Source organism: Bufo bufo, chromosome 2, assembly GCF_905171765.1.
Source record: "Bufo bufo chromosome 2, aBufBuf1.1, whole genome shotgun sequence".
Classification (NCBI taxonomy): Eukaryota; Metazoa; Chordata; class Amphibia; order Anura; family Bufonidae; genus Bufo; species Bufo bufo.
In genome coordinates, this window is record NC_053390.1 from 729,106,853 (window position 1) to 729,128,042 (window position 21,190).

Consider the following 21,190-nt stretch of genomic DNA (forward strand, 5'->3'; position numbering starts at 1 on the left):
GTAACCTGATCTCCTGACGTCTGGTAACCGCATCCTTGGTGTCTTTAATATAGGACGGTAAAGAAGAGACAAAAGGCAAAATAAACTCATCCACATATTAACTATTATTAATATTTTCTGTCAAACTGTTATTTCTTTCCAGACACTGTATCTGTATTATTTGTCAATTGTTTTTATTGTCATTTTCAAGAAAAGGTAATACAGGAACATATATTTCGCCATACATTTCTGTTTTACAATATAGATCAAATAATACATAAACAAAGGATAAAGGGGGAAGGGGAATACATAGAGGGGGGGGGGGGAGAAGGGGTGTAGGAGTTAGGGTTTCCTGTATGGTGAGAATATACGAAAGACGTTGCATATCCTGGCAGTACATTATCACATTACATTTCCCAAGTCATTGCTATAAGGCCTGAATGTGGGTGTCATAACTCGCAGTAGAACACTGATGTGTTAACCCGCCTAAGTATCCTAAATATTATTGGCTAGGACCATGCTCTGATAGGGTTCTTGCCCGCTCCTGTATAATATCCCATTTTGCCCACTCTATCTCATACTTGCTAGTTCTAGCGTCCTTATATGCCATCATTTTTTCGTAAACCGAAGTAGTTGCCACTAATTCAATTATTTCAGAGAGGGACGGTATTCTCCTACTTTTCCAGTAGGTCACTATTCGTAGTTTTGTAGCTAGGAAAATGTGCAAGCTTATCACTCTAGCTTCTCTGGGAATCTCGTTTAACCTTAAAAATAACAGGGCTAGAGCAGGATCAGGCGAAATTGGGGCTTTAGTCAGAAGCGAAATAGTTTGAAAAATTTGGGCCCATAATTCTTTGAGGTTGGGACAGTCCCAAAGGATATGAAACAAGGATCCTTTCCCTCCGCATCCCCTCCAGCAGGTATGTGATACCCCCGGATAAATTTGCCTAAGTCTGAGAGGAGTATAGTACCATCTCAACAACGTTTTCATATATGATTCCAAATGAGTAGTACAGTGCAGGTGGGACGAGGCTATACCAATGGCATTAGTCCATTGGGCAAGAGTATATGGTTGTCCTAGTTCCTTCTCCCAGGCTATGAATGGAGCAGTTTTAACGAAGGATAATTTGTTTCCTAGGAGGGAGTAAGTAGCCTTAATTCCTGAAGAGGATGAGTTGGGAAGGCTCCAATGCTTCAACATTTGTAAGACCCCATTGCCCATTGTCATAGGAGTATCATTAAGTATGTGTTTGATCCTTAGGTATCTAAATATTTCCCCATTCGGAATGCTATAGGCCTGTTGCAATTCCGCAAAGGGTTTGGTCTGCGAATTTATCAATAGCTCATCCACAGTAAGCACTCCTCTCTCTTTCCATACTGCCAGTTGCAGATCAGGGGTGAGCAGAGATAAATACTCTATTGGGGCTAAATGCGAAAATGATACCTGGCTACTTGCCACTTTGGTTGTATATGTTTTCCACAAGACTAGTGAAGATGAGACGAAATATGATTGAGTCGGGATGAGGGATTTCTTGCTTATATATGCTAACAGTAAGGCTTTAAGATTATGTGAGGGAGCTTGGGATTGCTCTATGTGAACCCAGTTTATAGACTCATCTCCCACCAACCACGCCTTTAGTAGGCTGATTGTAGAGGCTATATAATAGTCAAAGATGTTTGGTAGACTAAGACCTCCTTTCTTCCTATGTCTATTCATTATACCCCTAGCAATTCTTGGTGGACCCTTCTGCCATATGAACCTATTTAGCATTTTATTGGATAGCTTAAAAAAGGAGTTTGGAATGGGGATGGTCCGAAACAGATATAGCATTTTTGGGAGAATATGCTGTTGGAACGCAGCAATTCGTCCTATCCATGATATCTCCGTTTTTGCTATATTGTTAAGTTCAGATTGAAGTGTTGGTATTAACTGGGAAAAGTTAGCTTAAAAAAGATTATGAGGGGAGGAGCAAAGACGGATTCCTAAGTATGAGATGTCATCCGCTCTCCAATCTAGGGGAAACTTTCTCTGCAGGTGAGTTAGTTCGTCTGAAGGTAATCCCAGCGGGAGGACCTGTGACTTAGTCTCATTGACTTTATAATAAGACAGGGCACCAAACTCGCGTATTATCTTCATCGCCGATGATAGTGATTTATCAGGGTTAGTGAGTGTCAGTAGAATGTCGTCTGCATACAAAGATATGCGGTGTTGTCTATCGCCTATTTGAATGCCCGTTATCTCTGGGGACCTCCTTATCGCCTGGGCTAAAGGCTCTATGGATAAAATAAAAATAATTGGGGAGAGAGGACATCCCTGTCTCGTGCCGTTAGACAGAGCAAAGGAATCTGATCAAGTGCCATTAGCTAATACCCTTGCCGAGGGATCTTTATATAACGCCCCTATTGCTCTCATCATCTGGTGTGGGAAACCCATTTTCTCTAGCACCGAAAAGACAAACGACCAATTGACCCGGTCGAATGCCTTCTCAGCGTCCAGGGTGATGAAGAGTGCTGGTTTAGCAGTTCTATTTGCGTAATCAATTGAGTTAAGGACTCTCCTTGAGTTTTCCGTAATTTGTCTCCTTTGTACAAAGCCCACTTGGTCTGGATTAATTAAGGTCAGAATAATAGGGGCTAGTCTATTCGCCATCAATTTCGCATATATTTTGAGATCCACATTTAAGAGTGATATTGGGCGAAAATTTTGTGGAGTATCTGGTTCTTTCCCCGGTTTTGGTAGGGTCACTATGATAGCTTCTAACATCTCCCTTGGCATCCTTCCATCCAATGCGGCACGAGACAGGGAGGCTTGGAGGTGGGGAGCTAATGTTGGGGCATACAGTTTATAGTACATATTAGATAGGCCGTCAGGACCTGGACTTTTGTGGCTCGGGAGGTGGCGGATTATACAGAGGTTATGGGAGAAGTGAGAGATTTTTTACTTTCTATGTCAATAGTGGGAAGGGACAGCGCATCCAAAAATTTATCTATATCCGAGGAAGAAGGAGGGGTGATGAGGGGGTCCTGTTCCAGATTATATAGGTGAGAATAAAATTCACTAAATCGATTGGCAATGTGTTTAGGGTCATATATTTTTTGGGATTTGGCAGAGTTCCATAAAAAGGCTATGCAGGATTTAGAGGCTCTTGCTTTTATTCTGTTTGCCAGTAATCTACCTGCCTTATTAGCTTGGGAGTAGTATCTAGCTTTAGTTTTCTTCAGGGCATGTTCGTAAGAATGTAAAAGGAGTTCCCTTAGTTTCAATCTGAGAGACCTCAGGGTATGTGATGTATTCACGTTTGGGGCAGCTTTATTAGTTTTTTCTAACTGTTCTATTTGGGACAGTAAATCCCTCTGTATCTGTATTAAAGGGTAATTATCATTGGTGGCAGTGGCCACAGGGTTCCCTCTCCTCCTCATTGGTGGGAGTTCTGATCGGAGCCCCAGCAGTGTAATCCTGGGGCTCCGATTGGTTACCATGGCAGCCAGGACGCTACTGAAGCCCTGGCTGCCATGGTAACATCCCTGCTGCTGTGTGTACTATGCACAGGGCAGCAGGCAGAGTGTAAAGTCCTATTCACCCTGATAGAGCTCTATTAGGGTGAATAGGGAATATCAGTATAAGTTATCGGCCTGAATGTTCACAGATTATCGGTATTGGCTCTAAAAAAAAAATATATCGGTCGATCCCTAATAAGAAATACTGTACACAAATGCAACTGAATTATTAGCAGTCCACGCAGTGAAGAAGAAGGAGCCTACCTCTGCGGATGAGGGTCTGTGTAGCCAGCATGCTAACAACGGAAAAGGGGACAGCTGAAATACAAGAATATAACATTACACAAAAGCTACATTTAGGCTGGATTCACATTTTGCTTTGATTTTTGGAGCATTTGTAAAACTTTTATGTTTTTTTCATGTGAACCGGAGCGGAGCTGCAGTACCCCAGCATGGACACCACACCAGGGATGGCCAATCTGTGGCTATCCAGCTGTTGTAAGACTACAACTCCCACCATGCCCTGCTGTAGGCTGAATGCTGAAGGCAGTCTAGGCATGCAGGGAGTTGTAGTTTTGCAACAGCTGAAGAGCCGCAGGTTTGCCATCCCTGCACTACACAGTAGATCAGGCTTCTGCTTCCTGCTCCATCCACTGTCCGGTCTCCAGAGCTTCTGACCTCCTCAAACAGCTGATTGGCCCTCCACAAATCGGATATTCATGACCCATCAACAATATCTAGAAGAGTCCTTTAAGACTATCACTAGAATCCAAGGATGCTACAGACTACTTACATCTGTACCAAAAGCTCTCAGAATTACATTCTCTCAAGACTCTCTTCTCCTCTTCAGTGGGAGTGTAGCCACCCTGAAAAACAGAAGAAAAGTCCATGTTTATACAGAATGCTGCCATGTCACCACTTCTGGACGCCAGCGCTGGAGGGAAGATGAAAGAGTAGTTAGGAGGATGGGTCCTACTTTGGTTACATAAATGGACAGGTTTATATTATTTTAATTCCAGTTCCTTATTCTGCAGGCCCCAGAGGGACGGACATCAGGCTCTGTTCACACTTCACTTCAGCGTATATATTCTTGGGACGCTCATATCCATAGGGCACTACTGACTCCTATCAGGATTCAGCAACCTCCGGCACTCCGGCTGCTGGGAAAATACAACTCCCAACATGCTCCATTCATTTCTATGGGAGTTTCGAGTACAGCCAAGCAAGTGTGCATGCTGGGTGTTGTGGTTTCCCCACAACTATAGTGTGGGGGGGTTGCGGATCCCTGCACTACAAAATAAAACAGTGGGCCACATTTACTATAGTGTCCGCGCCTGTTTTTAGGCCTAAAAATACTGTTTTAGACTGTCTTATTATTTTAGTCTCATTTACTACTGAAACTGCATATGTTTTGGAGGCATTTGTGCCTCGTTTGTCTGTTTTGATGTTTTAGACTAGGGCCTTAATGCACACGAAAGGGATTTGGTTTCTGCATCCATTCTGGGTTTTTATGTGGACCGTATGCGGAACCATTCATTTCAACGAGTCCGAAAAAAAAAAAGGAAGTTACTCCGTGTGCATTCCCCGTTTAGGTATGTCCTATTATTGTAAGCATTACGGAAAAGGATAATACTGTTCTACTAGGGACCAGCTGTTCTGTTCCACAAAATACGAAATGCACACGGATGTCATCTGTATTTTTTAGCGGATTCGTGTTTTGCAGACCGCAAAATACCAACAGTTGTGTGCATGAGGCCTAATTCAGAGGTTTTCTAATGTTTGCACCTCTTTTCCAACCTATTTACGGTGTGTAGGTCTCAAAAACTCTCTAATTTCTACTCCACTCCAGGGATCGTGTACTTTTCTACGGCTACTTTCACATCTGCGTTGTGCTGTCCGGTTTTGAGATCCGGCAGAGGGTCTCAAAACCAAAGCACAAAGCTTCAGTTTTGTCCCAATTCATTGCTATGGGGAGAAAACTCAACAAACCGGAACGGAGTGCACCAAAACACATTCCTTTCTGGTTTGTTGCGTTCCCATGCCAGACGCAAAATTGCTGCAAGGACGAGGGAGTTCCACACATTGGACTTGCAGCGTCTGTCAGCGACAGCACCAGTCCTGACGTGGTCGCATAGCATTATATTAATTTATGATGCTATGTAACCCTTAGGCCCCTTTCACACGGGCGAGTATTCCGCGCGGATGCGATGCGTGAGTTGAACGCATTGCACCCGCACTGAATCCCGACCCATTCATTTCTATGGGGCTGTTCCCTTATAACCCCTTAGTGACCAAGCCTGTTTGGGCCTTAATGACCAAGCCAAATGTCACGGATGGTGTACAGGAAACAAGACAATACCATATAAACAATGTCTCTCTCTGGATCCACAACTAAGGAACAAAGGGAGACCCCTGCAATAGAGCTGCCGCTCTCCCTCACTGCTCAGCCTATGCGAACACCCCAAAGGTGGATGGCCGCATATCCACGTTCCTCGGCTATCTATTACCTGAAGACCCTACAATAGTGAAGGGACACGACCACCGGCTCCCTACACTGACACGGAGGGAGTCAGGGTCACCTGGATCCAGAAAAGACAAAATCATAAATACATAAACAGCACTTATCTGCAGACGACTGACGACTTGGAACTGGGAACAGCATGCACACACTCCAGGAAGTTGTATCAGCCGCACACTACTGCATTATGGGGAGGAACTTAAAGGGTAGCGATCAGTCCAACTGCATGACAGCTGAGATAGACTAACGAGATGAGAAACTAAACCAAAACAAAGAAATTCAAGGAGGAGGATCTGAGAAGCTCCTGTGAGCGCTTCTCAGCTGTCTGGCTGTGACAGTACCCCTCCCTCTAGGAGTGGACTCCAGACACTCAGAGCCCACCTTCTCAGGATGGGACCTATGGAAAGCCCTGATGAGACGAGAGGCCTTAATGTCCGTCACTGGGACCCACATCCTCTCCTCAGGACCATAACCCTCCCAATGAACGAGGTACTGGAGGGAACCGCGGACAAAGACGAGAATCCACAATCCTAGAGACCTGAAATTCAAGATTTCCATCAACCATAATCGGAGGAGGAGGCAAAGGCGAGGGTACAATAGGTTGAACATAAGGTTTCAATAAGGACTTATGAAAAACATTATGGATCTTCCAAGTCTGAGGAAGATCAAGACGGTAGGCAACAGGATTGATGACAGACAGGATCTTGTAAGGCCCAATAAACCTAGGACCCAACTTCCAGGAGGGAACCTTCAATTTGATATTCTTGGTAGACAACCACACCAGATCACCAACATTCAGGTCCGGACCAGGCACACGTCTCTTATCCGCCACACGCTTATATCTCTCACTCATGCTCTTTAGATTATCCTGAATCTTTTGCCAAATAGATGACAAAGACGAGGAGAATCTGTCCTCATCAGGCAAACCAGAAGAGCCCTCTCCCGAGAAAGTCCCAAACTGCGGATGGAACCCATATGCACCAAAAAATGGTGACTTATCAGAGGACTCCTGACGACGGTTATTTAAAGCAAACTCAGCAAGGGACAAAAAAGAACACCAATCCTCCTGATTCTCCGCCACAAAACAGCGCAGATATGTCTCCAGATTCTGATTGACGCGCTCCGTCTGGCCATTCGACTGCGGATGGAAAGCAGAAGAGAATGACAACCGAACCCCCAAGCGAGAACAGAAAGCCTTCCAGAATCTGGAAACAAATTGCGTGCCCCTATCAGAGACTATGTCTGAAGGAATCCCATGCAATTTGACAATGTGGTCAATAAATGCCTGCGCCAGCGTCTTAGCATTGGGCAAACCAGGGAAAGGGATAAAATGCACCATTTTGCTAAAACGGTCCACCACCACCAGAATCACAGACTTCCCCGAGGAACGAGGCAAGTCCGTTATGAAGTCCATGGACAGATGTGTCCAAGGACGGGAAGGAATGGGCAAAGGAAGGAGAGGACCTGATGGCCGTGAATGAGGGACCTTGGCACGAGCGCAAGTCTCGCAAGCTGCCACAAAACCCTCAACCGACTTACGAAGCGCAGGCCACCAGAATCTCCGAGCGATGAGATCCAGTGTGGCTCTTGCCCCCGGGTGCCCAGCAAGGACCGTGTCGTGGTGTTCTTTAAAAATCTTGTGTCTCAAAGCGAGAGGCACAAACAACCTCCCAGGAGGACAAAGATCAGGAGCTTCTGACTGGGCTGCCTGCACCTCTGCCTCCAATTCAGGAAAAAGAGCAGAGACCACCACACCTTCAGCCAAAATGGGACCCGGGTCTTCAAAATTCCCACCTCCCGGAAAACAACGTGACAGGGCATCTGCCTTCACATTCTTAACCCCAGGGCGGAACGTAACAACAAAATTAAACCTTGAAAAGAACAAAGACCATCTGGCCTATCTCGGGTTCAGACGCTTGGCTGACTCCAAATAGGCCAGATTTTTATGGTCAGTAAACACGGTAATAGGGTGTCTGGCTCCCTCTAGGCAATGGCGCCATTCCTCAAAAGCGAACTTGATGGCCAACAATTCCCTATCTCCCACATCATAATTTCTCTCTGCGGAGGAGAGTTTCTTTGAGAAAAAGGCACACGGTTGCCATTTGGCAGGAGAGGAACCCTGAGACAAGATCGCACCCACCCCTACCTCAGAAGCATCAACCTCAACTATGAAGGGTAACGAAATATCAGGTTGTACTAGGATGGGAGCGGAAGCAAAACTCTCCTTGATATTAGAAAAGGCCTTACGCGCCTCTACCGACCAGGAAGAAAAATCTACCCCCTTTCTGGTCATATCAGTGAGTGGTTTAACAACAGAGGAATAATTCAAAATAAATTTCCTGTAATAATTGGCAAAGCCCAAAAAACGCATCAGCGCCTTCTGGTTCTCAGGAAGCTCCCACTCAAGCACAGCGCGGACCTTCTCAGGGTCCATGCGAAAACCAGAAGCGGAGAGAAGAAACCCCAGAAATTGGATTTCTGGAACCGCAAACACACATTTTTCCAGTTTCGCATATAATTTATTCTCCCGCAGAATGAGCAAGACCTGACGTAAGTGTTCCTTATGAGTCTTGAAATCAGGAGAAAAAAATCAAAATGTCATCCAAATACACTAATACAAATTTACCCATTAAATGATAAAAAATGCTGTTGACGAAATGCTGAAAAACGGCTGGGGCATTCATCAAACCAAAAGGCATAACCAAATTCTCAAAATGGCCCTCAGGGGTATTGAAAGCCGTCTTCCATTCGTCTCCTTCTCTGACCCTAACCAGGTTGTATGCCCCTCTTAGGTCTAATTTGGAAAAGACTTTAGCCCCAACAACCTGGTTAAACAGGTCCGGGATCAGAGGAAGCGGATAAGGATCACGAATAGGAATACTGTTCAGCTCCCTGAAATCCAGACAAGGTCTTAAAGAACCATCTTTTTTCTTAACAAAGAAAAAACCAGCGGCAACAGGTGACTTTGAGGGTCGTATGTGTCCTTTTCTCAAACTCTCAGAGATATAAGCCCGCATAGCGACCCTCTCAGGTTGGGAAAGATTGTATAAACGAGATTTAGGCAGCTTGGCGCCTGGGATGAGATTAATAGGGCAATCATACTCCCTGTGCGGAGGCAAACCCTGAACTCCACTCTCAGAGAAGACATCCAAAAATTCAGAGAGGAAAGGTGGTACAGTCTTAGTAGAAACCTCAGAAACAGATGTTATGAGGCAATTCTCTCTGCAAAAGTTACTCCAACCATTTATTTGCCTCGCTTGCCAATCAATGGTGGGGTTATGTTTAGTGAGCCAGGGTAGCCCCAACACTAGAGGAGTAGGCAAACCGCTAAGGACGAAACATGACACATCCTCAACATGAGTATCACTCACAATTAAACGGATATTGTGAACAATGCCCTTTAATGATCTCTGAGAAAGTGGAGCTGAATCAATAGCAAAAACAGGAATATCCCTTCCCAAAGTGCATACCTGGAAACCATGAGTTATTGCAAATTGATTATCAATGAGGTTGACAGCTGCTCCACTATCCACAAAAATCTCACAAAAAATGCTCTTGCTCTCTAGCGCCACCCTAGCAGGCAGGACAAAACGGGAACTACAAGCAAACGGAAAACCTTCAATTTCCGCCTCAACCCTGCCAATAGTAACAGACGGAACATTTTTAAAAGATTTTTTCCTTTTTGTCTCTTTATTACTCTCAGAAAACTGCCTGAATCTCCTTGAGGGACAAACATTTGCCAAATGATTTATACCTCCACAACAAAAACAAACCCTCCCATGCGGGCTGAATCTTCTATTGTCAGAGGCAATCAACCCCAGCTGCATGGGCTCCTGCTCAGAAGGGGCTGACAGCGACTATGACTCCTGCGCACAGAATGAGACCGCTGCACTGTTCTGAGACTGAGTAGGACAGGAAGGAGAGATCTCTCGTCTCTCTCTAAGACGCCTGTCAATATGAACGGCCTGAGACATAGCAGAGTCCAAGGAGATAGGCCTCTCATGAAAGGAAAATGCATCTTTCAATCCCTCTGAAAGACCATGGCAAAATTGACTTCGGAGTGCAGCATCATTCCAACCAGTATCAGCTGCCCATCTCCGAAATTCGGAGCAGTATATCTCTGCGGATTGTTTACCCTGGCATAACAGACGTAGTCTAGACTCAGCCAGAGCAATACGATCCGGATCATCATATATCTGACCCAGGGTTAAAAAGAATTCCTCCACTGAGCGGAGGGGCCGTGCCCCCTCCGGTAGAGAAAAGGCCCAAGACTGAGCGTTACCCCTGAGCAGCGATACAATGATCCCCACCCTCCGTTCTTCATCACCAGAAGAATGGGGAAGAAGGCGAAAATGGAGTTTGCAAGCCTCTTTAAAACGCACAAAATTCTCACTACCCCCAGAGAACGTATCTGGGAGCGAGATCTTGGGCTCAGCACAAACTCCATGAACGCAAGCTGAACCGGTCACTTGAAACTGAGAAAAAATCCTACGGAGATCAGCTACCTCCAATGAAAGACCCTGGAGGCGTTCAGCCAAAAGTGAAACCGGATCCATGCTTGAGACGGTTTTGGCGGCTGATAATGTCACGGATGGTGTACAGGAAACAAGACAATACCATATAAACAATGTCTCTCTCTGGATCCACAACTAAGGAACAAAGGGAGACCCCTGCAATAGAGCTGCCGCTCTCCCTCACTGCTCAGCCTATGCGAACACCCCAAAGGTGGATGGCCGCATATCCACGTTCCTCGGCTATCTATTACCTGAAGACCCTACAATAGTGAAGGGACACGACCACCGGCTCCCTACACTGACACGGAGGGAGTCAGGGTCACCTGGATCCAGAAAAGACAAAATCATAAATACATAAACAGCACTTATCTGCAGACGACTGGGAACTGGGAACAGCATGCACACACACTCCAGGAAGTTGTATCAGCCGCACACTACTGCATTATGGGGAGGAACTTAAAGGGTAGCGATCAGTCCAACTGCATGACAGCTGAGATAGACTAACGAGATGAGAAACTAAACCAAAACAAAGAAATTCAAGGAGGAGGATCTGAGAAGCTCCTGTGAGCGCTTCTCAGCTGTCTGGCTGTGACACCAAATTTTGGAAATCTGACGTGTCATTTTATCTTAGAATAACTTTGTAACGGTTTTGCACATCAAAAGTAATTCTGACATTGTTTTCTCGTCACATATTGTACTTTACTTAGGTGGTAAAATTCTACCGATAAAATACTGTATGCGTATCTTACTAAAAAAGTGAAAATTTATGAAAATTTGTAAACATTGGCACATTTTCCTATTTTCAACTGCAATATTTCACATACATACATACTATTCAATATTTTTATCAGAAATATATTTCCACATCTTTACTTTATTTTGGCTGCACTTACAAATAATGTTAACTTTTTAATTTTATTTAGGAGACTTAACATTTTAATATAAATGTAAAAATTTTTGAAGTACATATTTTTTCCTGCAACAAGCAAAGTTTGCAGAGGCTTATAAGTGTCAGAATAATAGAACCCCCCAAAAGTGAACCCATTTTAAAAACTAGGCACCTTAACGTATTTATCTATGGGTGTAATGAGTTTTTTGACCCACTAGTTTTTTAAAGAAATTAATGCCAAGAAGGTGAAAAAAAATTTAATTTTCAGCCGACTGACTGACACCCACCAACTCACTGACACCCACCCACTGACCGCCAGAAACAGACGGACACAGGGTCCCTAATAAAGATAATTGACCGTCACTAATAGACGTCTAATGACGGACGCCTAATCACGGACACCCACTGACCGCCAGTTACTGTTGGACAGTTTATAATTTGATTTTTTTCTTTCACAGTATGTAATCACAGAGCCAGGACAGAAGTCTGATCTCTCTCTCTCCTCACAGAACAACTGCGCTGAGGGGTCTGTCCTGGGTCTGTTTTGTAAATATAATGGATGTGATCTCCATGATAGGTTTATCATTAAGACCACATGATCAGGGACCATTATTATTGGTCCCTGATGGTTACTGTACTGAAGGCAGATCTTCAGCACAGTAACCAGTGCGCATGTCTGCGCCGTTTATATATATTCTTTTTATTAGATGTGGGGGGGCGCCCTAATAACTTTATTTTAACATATCTGGGGGCCATATTGCCCCGATCGGTGCTGGGGGACCCGATCGGGGCATAATTTGAACTTCTCTCTCCTCTCCTGAGGAGAGGGACCTTACTCAGAGCAGCAGTGAGCGGCGCCGGCGGGCTTTCAGTCTGCGCATGCGCCTGGCCGCCGCTGCTATCTTTCTTGAGGGTAAGGGTGGGTGGGGGGTGAGGATCGGGACCCATCTTAGGGCCAAAAGCGCTGGGGGACACGATCGCTGCACCAGAGACTTTCTCCCTCCTCTCTTACATGAGAGGAGGGAGAAAGTTTAGTGTGGGCAGCTCCGCTGCCGGCATTTTCTGTGATCGCCGTGATAAAGTGTATCACGGCGATCACGTGATCAGAGACCGCTTGTCACGGTCTCCGATCACTGCCCCGAGCCCTCAGCTACCTCCGGTAGCTGCGGGCACGGAGCTACAGCGCTTTTTTTTTCCGCTAACTTGGGCTGAAGTGCCGCCGTAAAAAGGCGGAAACTCCAGCCCAAGGCCCCTTAGTAACCGCCGTAAAAACACGTATGGGTGGTCACAAAGGGGTTAAGGGACCAAAAGTAATGGGACAATTGGCTTCTCAGCTGTTCCATGGCCAGGTGTGTGTTATTCCCTCGTTCTCCTTTTATTTATTTTTCAAGAATCAGCCTGATGAGGGGCGCAATATGTAAAGCCTGAAACGTTGCTTTTTTTCAAAATGATGTAAAGTCCGGCTGAATAAAAACACTTATTGCATTGAAAAAAATCTCTATTGGTGTGCTGTCTCACATTTTGATTGATTGTGTGTGTTAGTCCCTCATTATCCCAATTACAATGAGCAGATAAAAGGTCCAGAGTTCAGTTCAAGTGTGCTATTTGCATTTGGAATCTGTTGCTGTCAACTCTCAAGATGAGATCCAAACAGCTGTCACTATCAGTGAAGCAAGCCATCATTAGGCTGAAAAAACAAGACAACTCCATCAGAGAGATAGCAAAAACATTAGGCGCAGCCAAAACAACTGTTTGGAACATTCTTAAAAAGAAGGAACGCACTGGTGAGCTCAGCAACACCAAAAGACCCGGAATACCACGGAAAACAACTGTGGTGGATGACCGAAGAATTCTTTCCCTGGTGAAGAAAACACCCTTCACAACAGTTGGCCAGATCAAGAACACTCTCCAGGAGGTAGGTGTATGTGTGTCAAAGTCAACAATCAAGAGAAGACTTCACCAGAGTGAATACAGAGGGTTCACCACAAGATGTAAACCATTGGTGAGCCTCAAAAACAGGAAGTCCAGATTAGAGTTTGCCAAACGACATCTAAAAAAGCCTTCACAGTTCTGGAACAACATCCTATGGACAGATGAGACCAAGATCAACTTGTATCAGAGTGATGGGAAGAGAAGAGTATGGAGAAGGAAAGGAACTGCTCATGATCCTAAGCATACCACCTCATCAGTGAAGCATGGTGGTGGTAGTGTCATGGCGTGGGCATGTATGGCTGCCAATGGAACTGGTTCTCTTGTATTTATTGATGATGTGACTGCTGACAAAAAGCAGCAGGATGAATTCTGAAGTGTTTCAGGCAATATTATCTGCTCATATTCAGCCAAATGCTTCAGAACTCATTGGACGGCGCTTCACAGTGCAGATGGACAATGACCCAAAGCATACTGCAAAAGCAACTAAAGAGTTTAAGGGAAAGAAGTGGAATGTTATGCAATGGCCAAGTCAATCACCTGACCTGAATCCGATTGAGCATGCATTTCACTTGCTGAAGACAAAACTGAAGGGAAAATGCCCCAAGAACAAGCAGGACCTGAAGACAGTTGCAGTATAGGCCTGGCAGAGCATCACCAGGGATGAAACCCAGCGTATGGTGAGGTCTATGCGTTCCAGACTTCAGGCTGTAATTGACTGCAAAGGATTTGCAACCAAGTATTAACAAGTGAAAGTTTGATTTAGGATTATTATTCTGTCCCATTACTTTTGGTCGCTTAGCAAGTAGGAGGCACATATGCAAACTGTTGTAATTCCTGCACCGTTCACCTGATTTGGATGTAAATACCCTCAAATTAAAGCTGACAGTCTGCAGTTAAAGCACATCTTGTTTGTTTCATTTCAAATCCATTGTGGTGGTGTATAGAGCCAAAAATGTTAGAATTGTATAGATGTCCCAATAATTATAGACCTGACTGTATATGCATCAGGAAATCATCCGGGCGTCTGACGGAAGGCATTATGTGTGAACAGATCCTTACAGATGATTGCATAAATGATATCATAGGGAGGATATCCACACCTTTCAGAAGTTGAACAAGAATGAAGGACCTCAAATTTGCAGGAGAGACTGTCAGTGTGCTCCTCTACACCCTGCAGTGTACAGACAGGACACTATGGGGATGGGCCCTGTACAGCACCGTACCTGTATTCTCCTGTGTATATAGCAGACATGTCAGTGTACACACAGGACACTATGGTGATGGGCCCTGTACAGCAATTCTAACATTTTTGGCTCTATACACCACCACAATAGATTTGAAATGAAACGAACAAGATGTGCTTTAACTGCAGACTGTCAGCTTTAATTTGAGGGGATTTACATCCAAATCAGGTGATCGGTGTAGGAATTACAGCAGTTTGCATATGTGACTCCCACTTGTTAAGGGACCACAAGTAAAGGGACAGAATAATAATCATAAATCAAACTTTCACTTTTTAATACTTGGTTGCAAATCCTTTGCAGTCAATTACAGCCTGAAGTCTGGAACGCATAGACATCACCAGACGCTGGGTTTCATCCCTGGTAATGCTCTGCCAGGCCTCTACTGCAACTGTCTTCAGTTCCTGCTTGTTCTTGGGGCATTTTCCCTTCAGTTTTGTCTTCAGCAAGTGAAATGCATGCTCAATCGGATTCAGGTCAGGTGATTGACTTGGCCATTGCATAACATTCCACTTCTTTCCCTTAATAAACTCTTTGGTTGCTTTTGCAGTATGCTTTGGGTCATTGTCCATCTGCACTGTGAAGCGCTGTCCAATGAGTTCTGAAGCATTTGGCTGAATATGAGCAGATAATATTGCCCGAAACACTTCAGAATTCATCCTGCTGCTTTTGTCAGCAGTCACATCATCAATAAATTCAAGAGAACCAGTTCCATTGGCAGCCATACATGCCCACGCCATGACACTACCACCACCATGCTTCACTGATGAGGTGGTATGCTTAGGATCATGAGCAGTTCCTTTCCTTCTCCATACTCTTCTCTTCCCATCACTCTGATACAAGTTGATCTTGGTCTCATCTGTCCATAGGATGTTGTTCCAGAACTGTGAAGGCTTTTTTAGATGTCCTTTGGCAAACTCTAATCTGGCCTTCCTGTTTTTGAGGCTCACCAATGGTTTACATCTTGTGGTGAACCCTCTGTATTCACTCTGGTGAAGTCTTCTCTTGATTGTTGACTTTGACACACATACACCTACCTCCTGGAGAGTGTTCTTGATCTGGCCAACTGTTGTGAAGGGTGTTTTCTTCACCAGGGAAAGAATTCTTCGGTCATCCACCACAGTTGTTTTCCGTGGTATTCCGGGTCTTTTGGTGTTGCTGAGCTCACCAGTGCGTTGCTTCTTTTTAAGAATGTTCCAAACAGTTGTTTTGGCCGCGCCTAATGTTTTTGCTATCTCTCTGATGGAGTTGTCTTGTTTTTTCAGCCTAATGATGGCTTGCTTCACTGATAGTGACAGCTCTTTGGATCTCATCTTGAGAGTTGACAGCAACAGATTCCAAATGCAAATAGCACACTTGAACTGAACTCTGGACCTTTTATCTGCTCATTGTAATTGGGATAATGAGGGAATAACACACACCTGGCCATGGAACAGCTGAGAAGCCAATTGTCCCATTACTTTTGGTCCTTTAACCCCTTAAGGACACAGCCTTTTTACACCTTAGGACCAGGCCATTTTTTGCAAATCTGACCAGAGTCCCTTTAAGTGCTGATAACTTTAAAACGCTTTGACTTATCCAGGCCGTTCTGAGATTGTTTTTTCGTCACATATTGTACTTCATGACACTGGTAAAATGAAGTCAAAAAATTATTTTTTTTTGCACCAAAAAATACCTAATTTAACAAAAATTTGGAAAAATTTAGCAAATTTCAAAGTTTCAGTTTCTCTACTTCTGTAATACATAGTAATACCCCCAAAAATTGTGATGACTTTACATTCCCCATATGTCTACTTCATGTGTGAATTGTTTTGGGAATGATATTTTATTTTTTGGGGATGTTATAAGGCTTAGAAGTTTAGAAGCAAATCTTGAAATTTTTCAGAAATTTACAAAAACTCAATTTTTAGGGACCAGTTCAGGTCTGAAGTCACTTTGCGAGGCTTACATTATAGAAACCACCCAAAAATGACCCCATCTAAGAAACTACACCCCTCAAGGTATTCAAAACTGATTTTGCATACGTTGTTAACCCTTTAGGTGTTGCACAAGAGTTATTGGCAAATGGGGAGCAAATTTGAGAATTTCATTTTTTTGTCTAATTTTTCATTTTAACCCATTTTTTCCACTAACAAACCAAGGGTTAACAGCCAAACAAGACTGTATCTTTATTGCCCTGACTCTGCCGTTTACAGAAACACCCAATATGTGGCCGTAAACTACTGTACGGCCACACAGCGGGGCGTAGAGGGAAAGGTGCGCCGTATGGTTTTTGGAAGGCTGATTTTTATGGACTGGTTTATTTACACCATGTCCCATTTGAAGTCCCCCTGATGCACCCCTAGAGGAGAAACTCCCTAAAAGTGACCCCATCTAAGAAACTACACCCCTCAAGGTATTCAAAACTGATTTTACATACGTCGTTAACCCTTTAGGTGTTGCACAAGAGTTATTGGCAAATGGCGATGAAATTTGAGAATTTCATTTTGTTGCCTAATTTTCCATTTTAACCCATTTTTTCCACTAACAAAGCAAGGGTTAACAGCCAAACAAGACTGTATCTTTATTGCCCTGACTCTGCTGTTTACAGAAACACCCAATATGTGGCCGTAAACTACTGTACGGGCACACAGCGGGGCGTAGAGTGAAAGGTGCGCCGTTTGGTTTTTGGAGGGATGATTTTACTAGACTGTTTTTTTGGCACCATGTCCCATTTGAAGCCCCCCGATGCACCCCTAGATTATAAACTCCATAAAAGTGACCCCATCTAAGAAACTACACCCCTCAAGGTATTCAAAACTGATTTTACAAACTTTGTTAACCCTTTAGGTGTTGCACAAGATTTAATGGAAAATAGAGATACAATTTCAAAATTGCACTTTTTTGGCAGATTTTCCATTTTAATATTTTTTTTCCAGTTACAAAGCAAGGGTTAACAGCCAAACAAAACTCATTATTTATGGCCCTAATTCTGTAGTTTACAGAAACACCCCATATGTGTTCGTAAACCGCTGTACGGGCACACGGCAGGGCGCAGAAGGAAAGGAACACCATATGGTTTTTGGAAGGCAGGTTTTGCTGGACTGTTTTTTTTGACACCATGTCCCAGTTGAAGCCCCCCTGATGCACCCCTAGAGTAGAAACTCCAAAAAAGTGACCCCATTTTAGAAACTACGGGATAGGGTGGCAGTTTTGTTGGTACTAGTTTAGGGTACATATGATTTTTGGTTGCTCTATATTACACTTTTTGTGCGGCAAGGTAACAAGAAATAGCTTTTTTGGCACCGTTTTTTTTTTTGTTATTTACAACATTCATCTGACAGGTTAGATCATGTGGTAATTTTATAGAGCAGGTTGTCACGGACGCGGCGATACCTAATATGTATACAATTTTTTTTATTTATGTAAGTTTTACACAATGATTTCATTTTTAAAACCAAAAAAATGTTTTAGTGTCTCCATAGTCTAAGAGCCATAGTTTTTTCAGTTTTTAGGCTATTATCTTAAGTAGGGTCTCATTTTTTGCGGGATGAGATGACGGTTTGATTGGCATCTATTTTGGGGTGCATATGACTTTTTGATTGCTTGCTATTACACTTTTTGTGACGTAAGATGACAAAAAATGGCTTTTTTTACACCGTTTTTATTTTTTTACGGTGGTCATCTGAGGGGTTAGATCATGTGATATTTTTATAGAGCCGGGCGATACGGACGCGGCGATACCTAATATGTATACTTTTTTTTTATTTATGTAAGTTTTACACAATGATTTCATTTTTGAAACAAAAAAAATGATGTTTTAGTGTCTCCATAGTCTAAGAGCCATAGTTTTTTCAGTTTTTGGGCGATTATCTTGGGTAGGGTATGATTTTTGCGGGATGAGATGACGGTTTGATTGTTACAATTTTGGCGTACATGCGACTTTTTTGATCACTTTTATTACCTTTTTTGGGAAGTAAGGTGGGCAAAATTTCAATTTCATCATAGTTTTTTATTTTTTATTTTTATGGTGTTCACCGTTCGGGTAAAGTAACATGACCGTTTTATAGATCAGGTCGTTACGGACGCGGCGATACCAAACATGTGTAGGGAATTTTATTTTTTTCATTTTTTATCAGTGATAAATGTGTTTTTTGATTTTTACTTTTTTTTTCACTTTTATTCACTTTTTTTTGACCCAGACCCACTTGGTTCTTGAAGATCCAGTGGGTCTGATGTCTGTATAATACAGTACAGTACAATATATATTGTTCTGTACTGTATTTTACTTACACTGAAACGATCTATGCTTTCAGCATAGATCTGTTCAGCACCATGGACAGCAGGACGCCTGAGAGGCGTCCTGTTGCCATGGGAACCTTCCCCGTCTGCTCAGAACTTCGCAGACGGGGAAGGGTAAGGAGGGGATCTCTCGGGGGGCTGTCTGGGGGCTCTCTCCCTCTCCATCGGGGGGCTGCAAAGGCACAGCAGCCCCCCGATGGGAGAGGGAGGGAGCTCCCTGCGCTGTTAACCTTTTCCATACAGCGGTCCGTACGGACCGCTGTATGGAAAGGGTTAAACGGCTGACATCGCATCGCAGATGTCAGCCGTTTATACCAGGGTGCCAGCAATGTGCTGGCACCCTGGTATACCCACTGAACACCAATGAATTTTCAAGGGGAGGCGGGCGGGGGATCGCGATCCCGCCTGCCGCACCGTCCGCCTCCTGCACCGCCCGCAACCCTCCCCCTGCACCTCCCACCGGGCTAAAATCGCTCGGGGGTGCAGGGGGAGGGATACAGATCTATTTTAGGAATACTAAAGTTTCTGATCTCCGCGGTCAGGGACCGCGGGGACCAGAAACTGCAGAAATCGCAGCAAACCGCAGGTCTGAATTGACCTGCGGTTTGCCGCGATCGCCGACATGGGGGGGTCACGGGACCCCCCCGCGCATTTAGCCTAGGTGCCTGCTCAATGATTTGAGCAGGCACCGGGTTCCGATCACTGTCGGCCGGGCGGCAGTGATCGGAACAACACATGACGTACCGGTACGTCATGTGTCCTTAAGTACCAGGACATCATGACGTACCGGTACGTCATGTGTCCTTAAGAGGTTAACAAGTGGGAGGCACATATGAAATCTGTTGTAATTCCTACACCGTTCACCTGATTTGGATGTAAATACCCCCAAATTAAAGCTGACAATCTGCAGTTAAAGCACATCTTGTTCGTTTCATTTTAAATCTATTGTGGTGGTGTATAGAGCCAAAAATGTTACAATTGTGTCGATGTCCCCAAATTTATGGACCTGACTGACACGTCTGCTATATACAGTGTACAGACAGGACACTATGGTGATGGGCCCTGTACAGCGCCGTACCTGTATTCTCCTGTATATATAGCAGACATGTCAATGTACAGACAGGACACTATGGTGATGGGCCCCTGTACAGCACCGTACCTGTATTCTCCTGTATATATAGCTGTTGAGGAAGGGTTGAGACACATGCATATATATATACATATATGCATGCAAACACGTGCATGCATATATGATATATATGCATGCATTAATGGTCACTCTATAGGGTGATGTGCGCAGATGTGCCATGCATCTGCGCACATCTGCCCTTAGTGGCCCACAGGGGCTCATGTTGGGCCCTGTGGGAAATATGTGGTCCCTGGTTGATCTGTGCCCCCTGATAGATAGATAGATATATATGGGATGTGTGTAAGCAGTGCATACATCTATATATGTGTATCTGCCATGGCTCTCCCCCAGGTATGTGTGTGTATATATATATATATATATATATATATATATATATATATATACACACATACATATACACACACACACACACACTGCTCAAAAAAATAAAGGGAACACAAAAATAACACATCCTAGATCTGAATTAATTAAATATTCTTCTGAAATACTTTGTTCTTTACATAGTTGAATGTGCTGACAACAAAATCACACAAAAAAAAAAAAAAATGTAAATCAAATTTTTTAAACCATGGAGGTCTGGATTTGGAGTCACCCTCAAAATTAAAGTGGAAAAACACACTACAGGCTGATCCAACTTTGATGTAATGTCCTTAAAACAAGTCAAAATGAGGCTCAGTACTGTGTGTGGCCTCCACGTGCCTGTATGACCTCCCTACAACGCCTGTGCATGCTCCTGATGAGGTGGCGGACAGTCTCCTGAGGGATCTCCTCCCAGACCTGAACTAAAGCATCTGCCAACTCCTGGACAGTCTGTGGTGCAACGTGACGTTGGTGGATAGAGCGAGACGTGATGTCCCAGATGTGCTCAATTGGATTCAGGTCTGGGGAACGGGCGGGCCAGTCCATAGCATCAATGCCTTCGTCTTGCAGGAACTGCTGACACACTCCAGCCACATGAGGTCTAGCATTGTCTTGCATTAGGAGGAACCCAGGGCCAACCGCACCAGCATATGGTCTCACAAGGGGTCTGAGGATCTCTTCTCGGTACCTAATGGCAGTCAGGCTACCTCTGGCGAGCACATGGAGGGCTGTGCGGCCCTCCAAAGAAATGCCATCCCACACCATTACTGACCTAATGCCAAACCGGTCATGCTGGAGGGTGTTGCAGGCAGCAGAACGTTCTCCATA

At 44.2% G+C, this 21,190-nt stretch overlaps 1 protein-coding gene across 1 annotated transcript in view; it reads right to left on the bottom strand.

The window, feature by feature from the left end:
* OCIAD1 (OCIA domain containing 1) overlaps positions 1–21,190 on the bottom strand; it is a 47,293-nt gene that overhangs the window by 18,298 nt on the left and 7,805 nt on the right. The window contains exons 2-3 of the mRNA XM_040418882.1: positions 4,271–4,343; positions 3,742–3,795 (exon numbers count right to left, since the gene is read on the bottom strand). Of these exons, the coding sequence (XP_040274816.1) occupies positions 3,742–3,795; positions 4,271–4,343 (127 nt within the window). The remainder of the gene's footprint in view (positions 1–3,741; positions 3,796–4,270; positions 4,344–21,190) is intronic.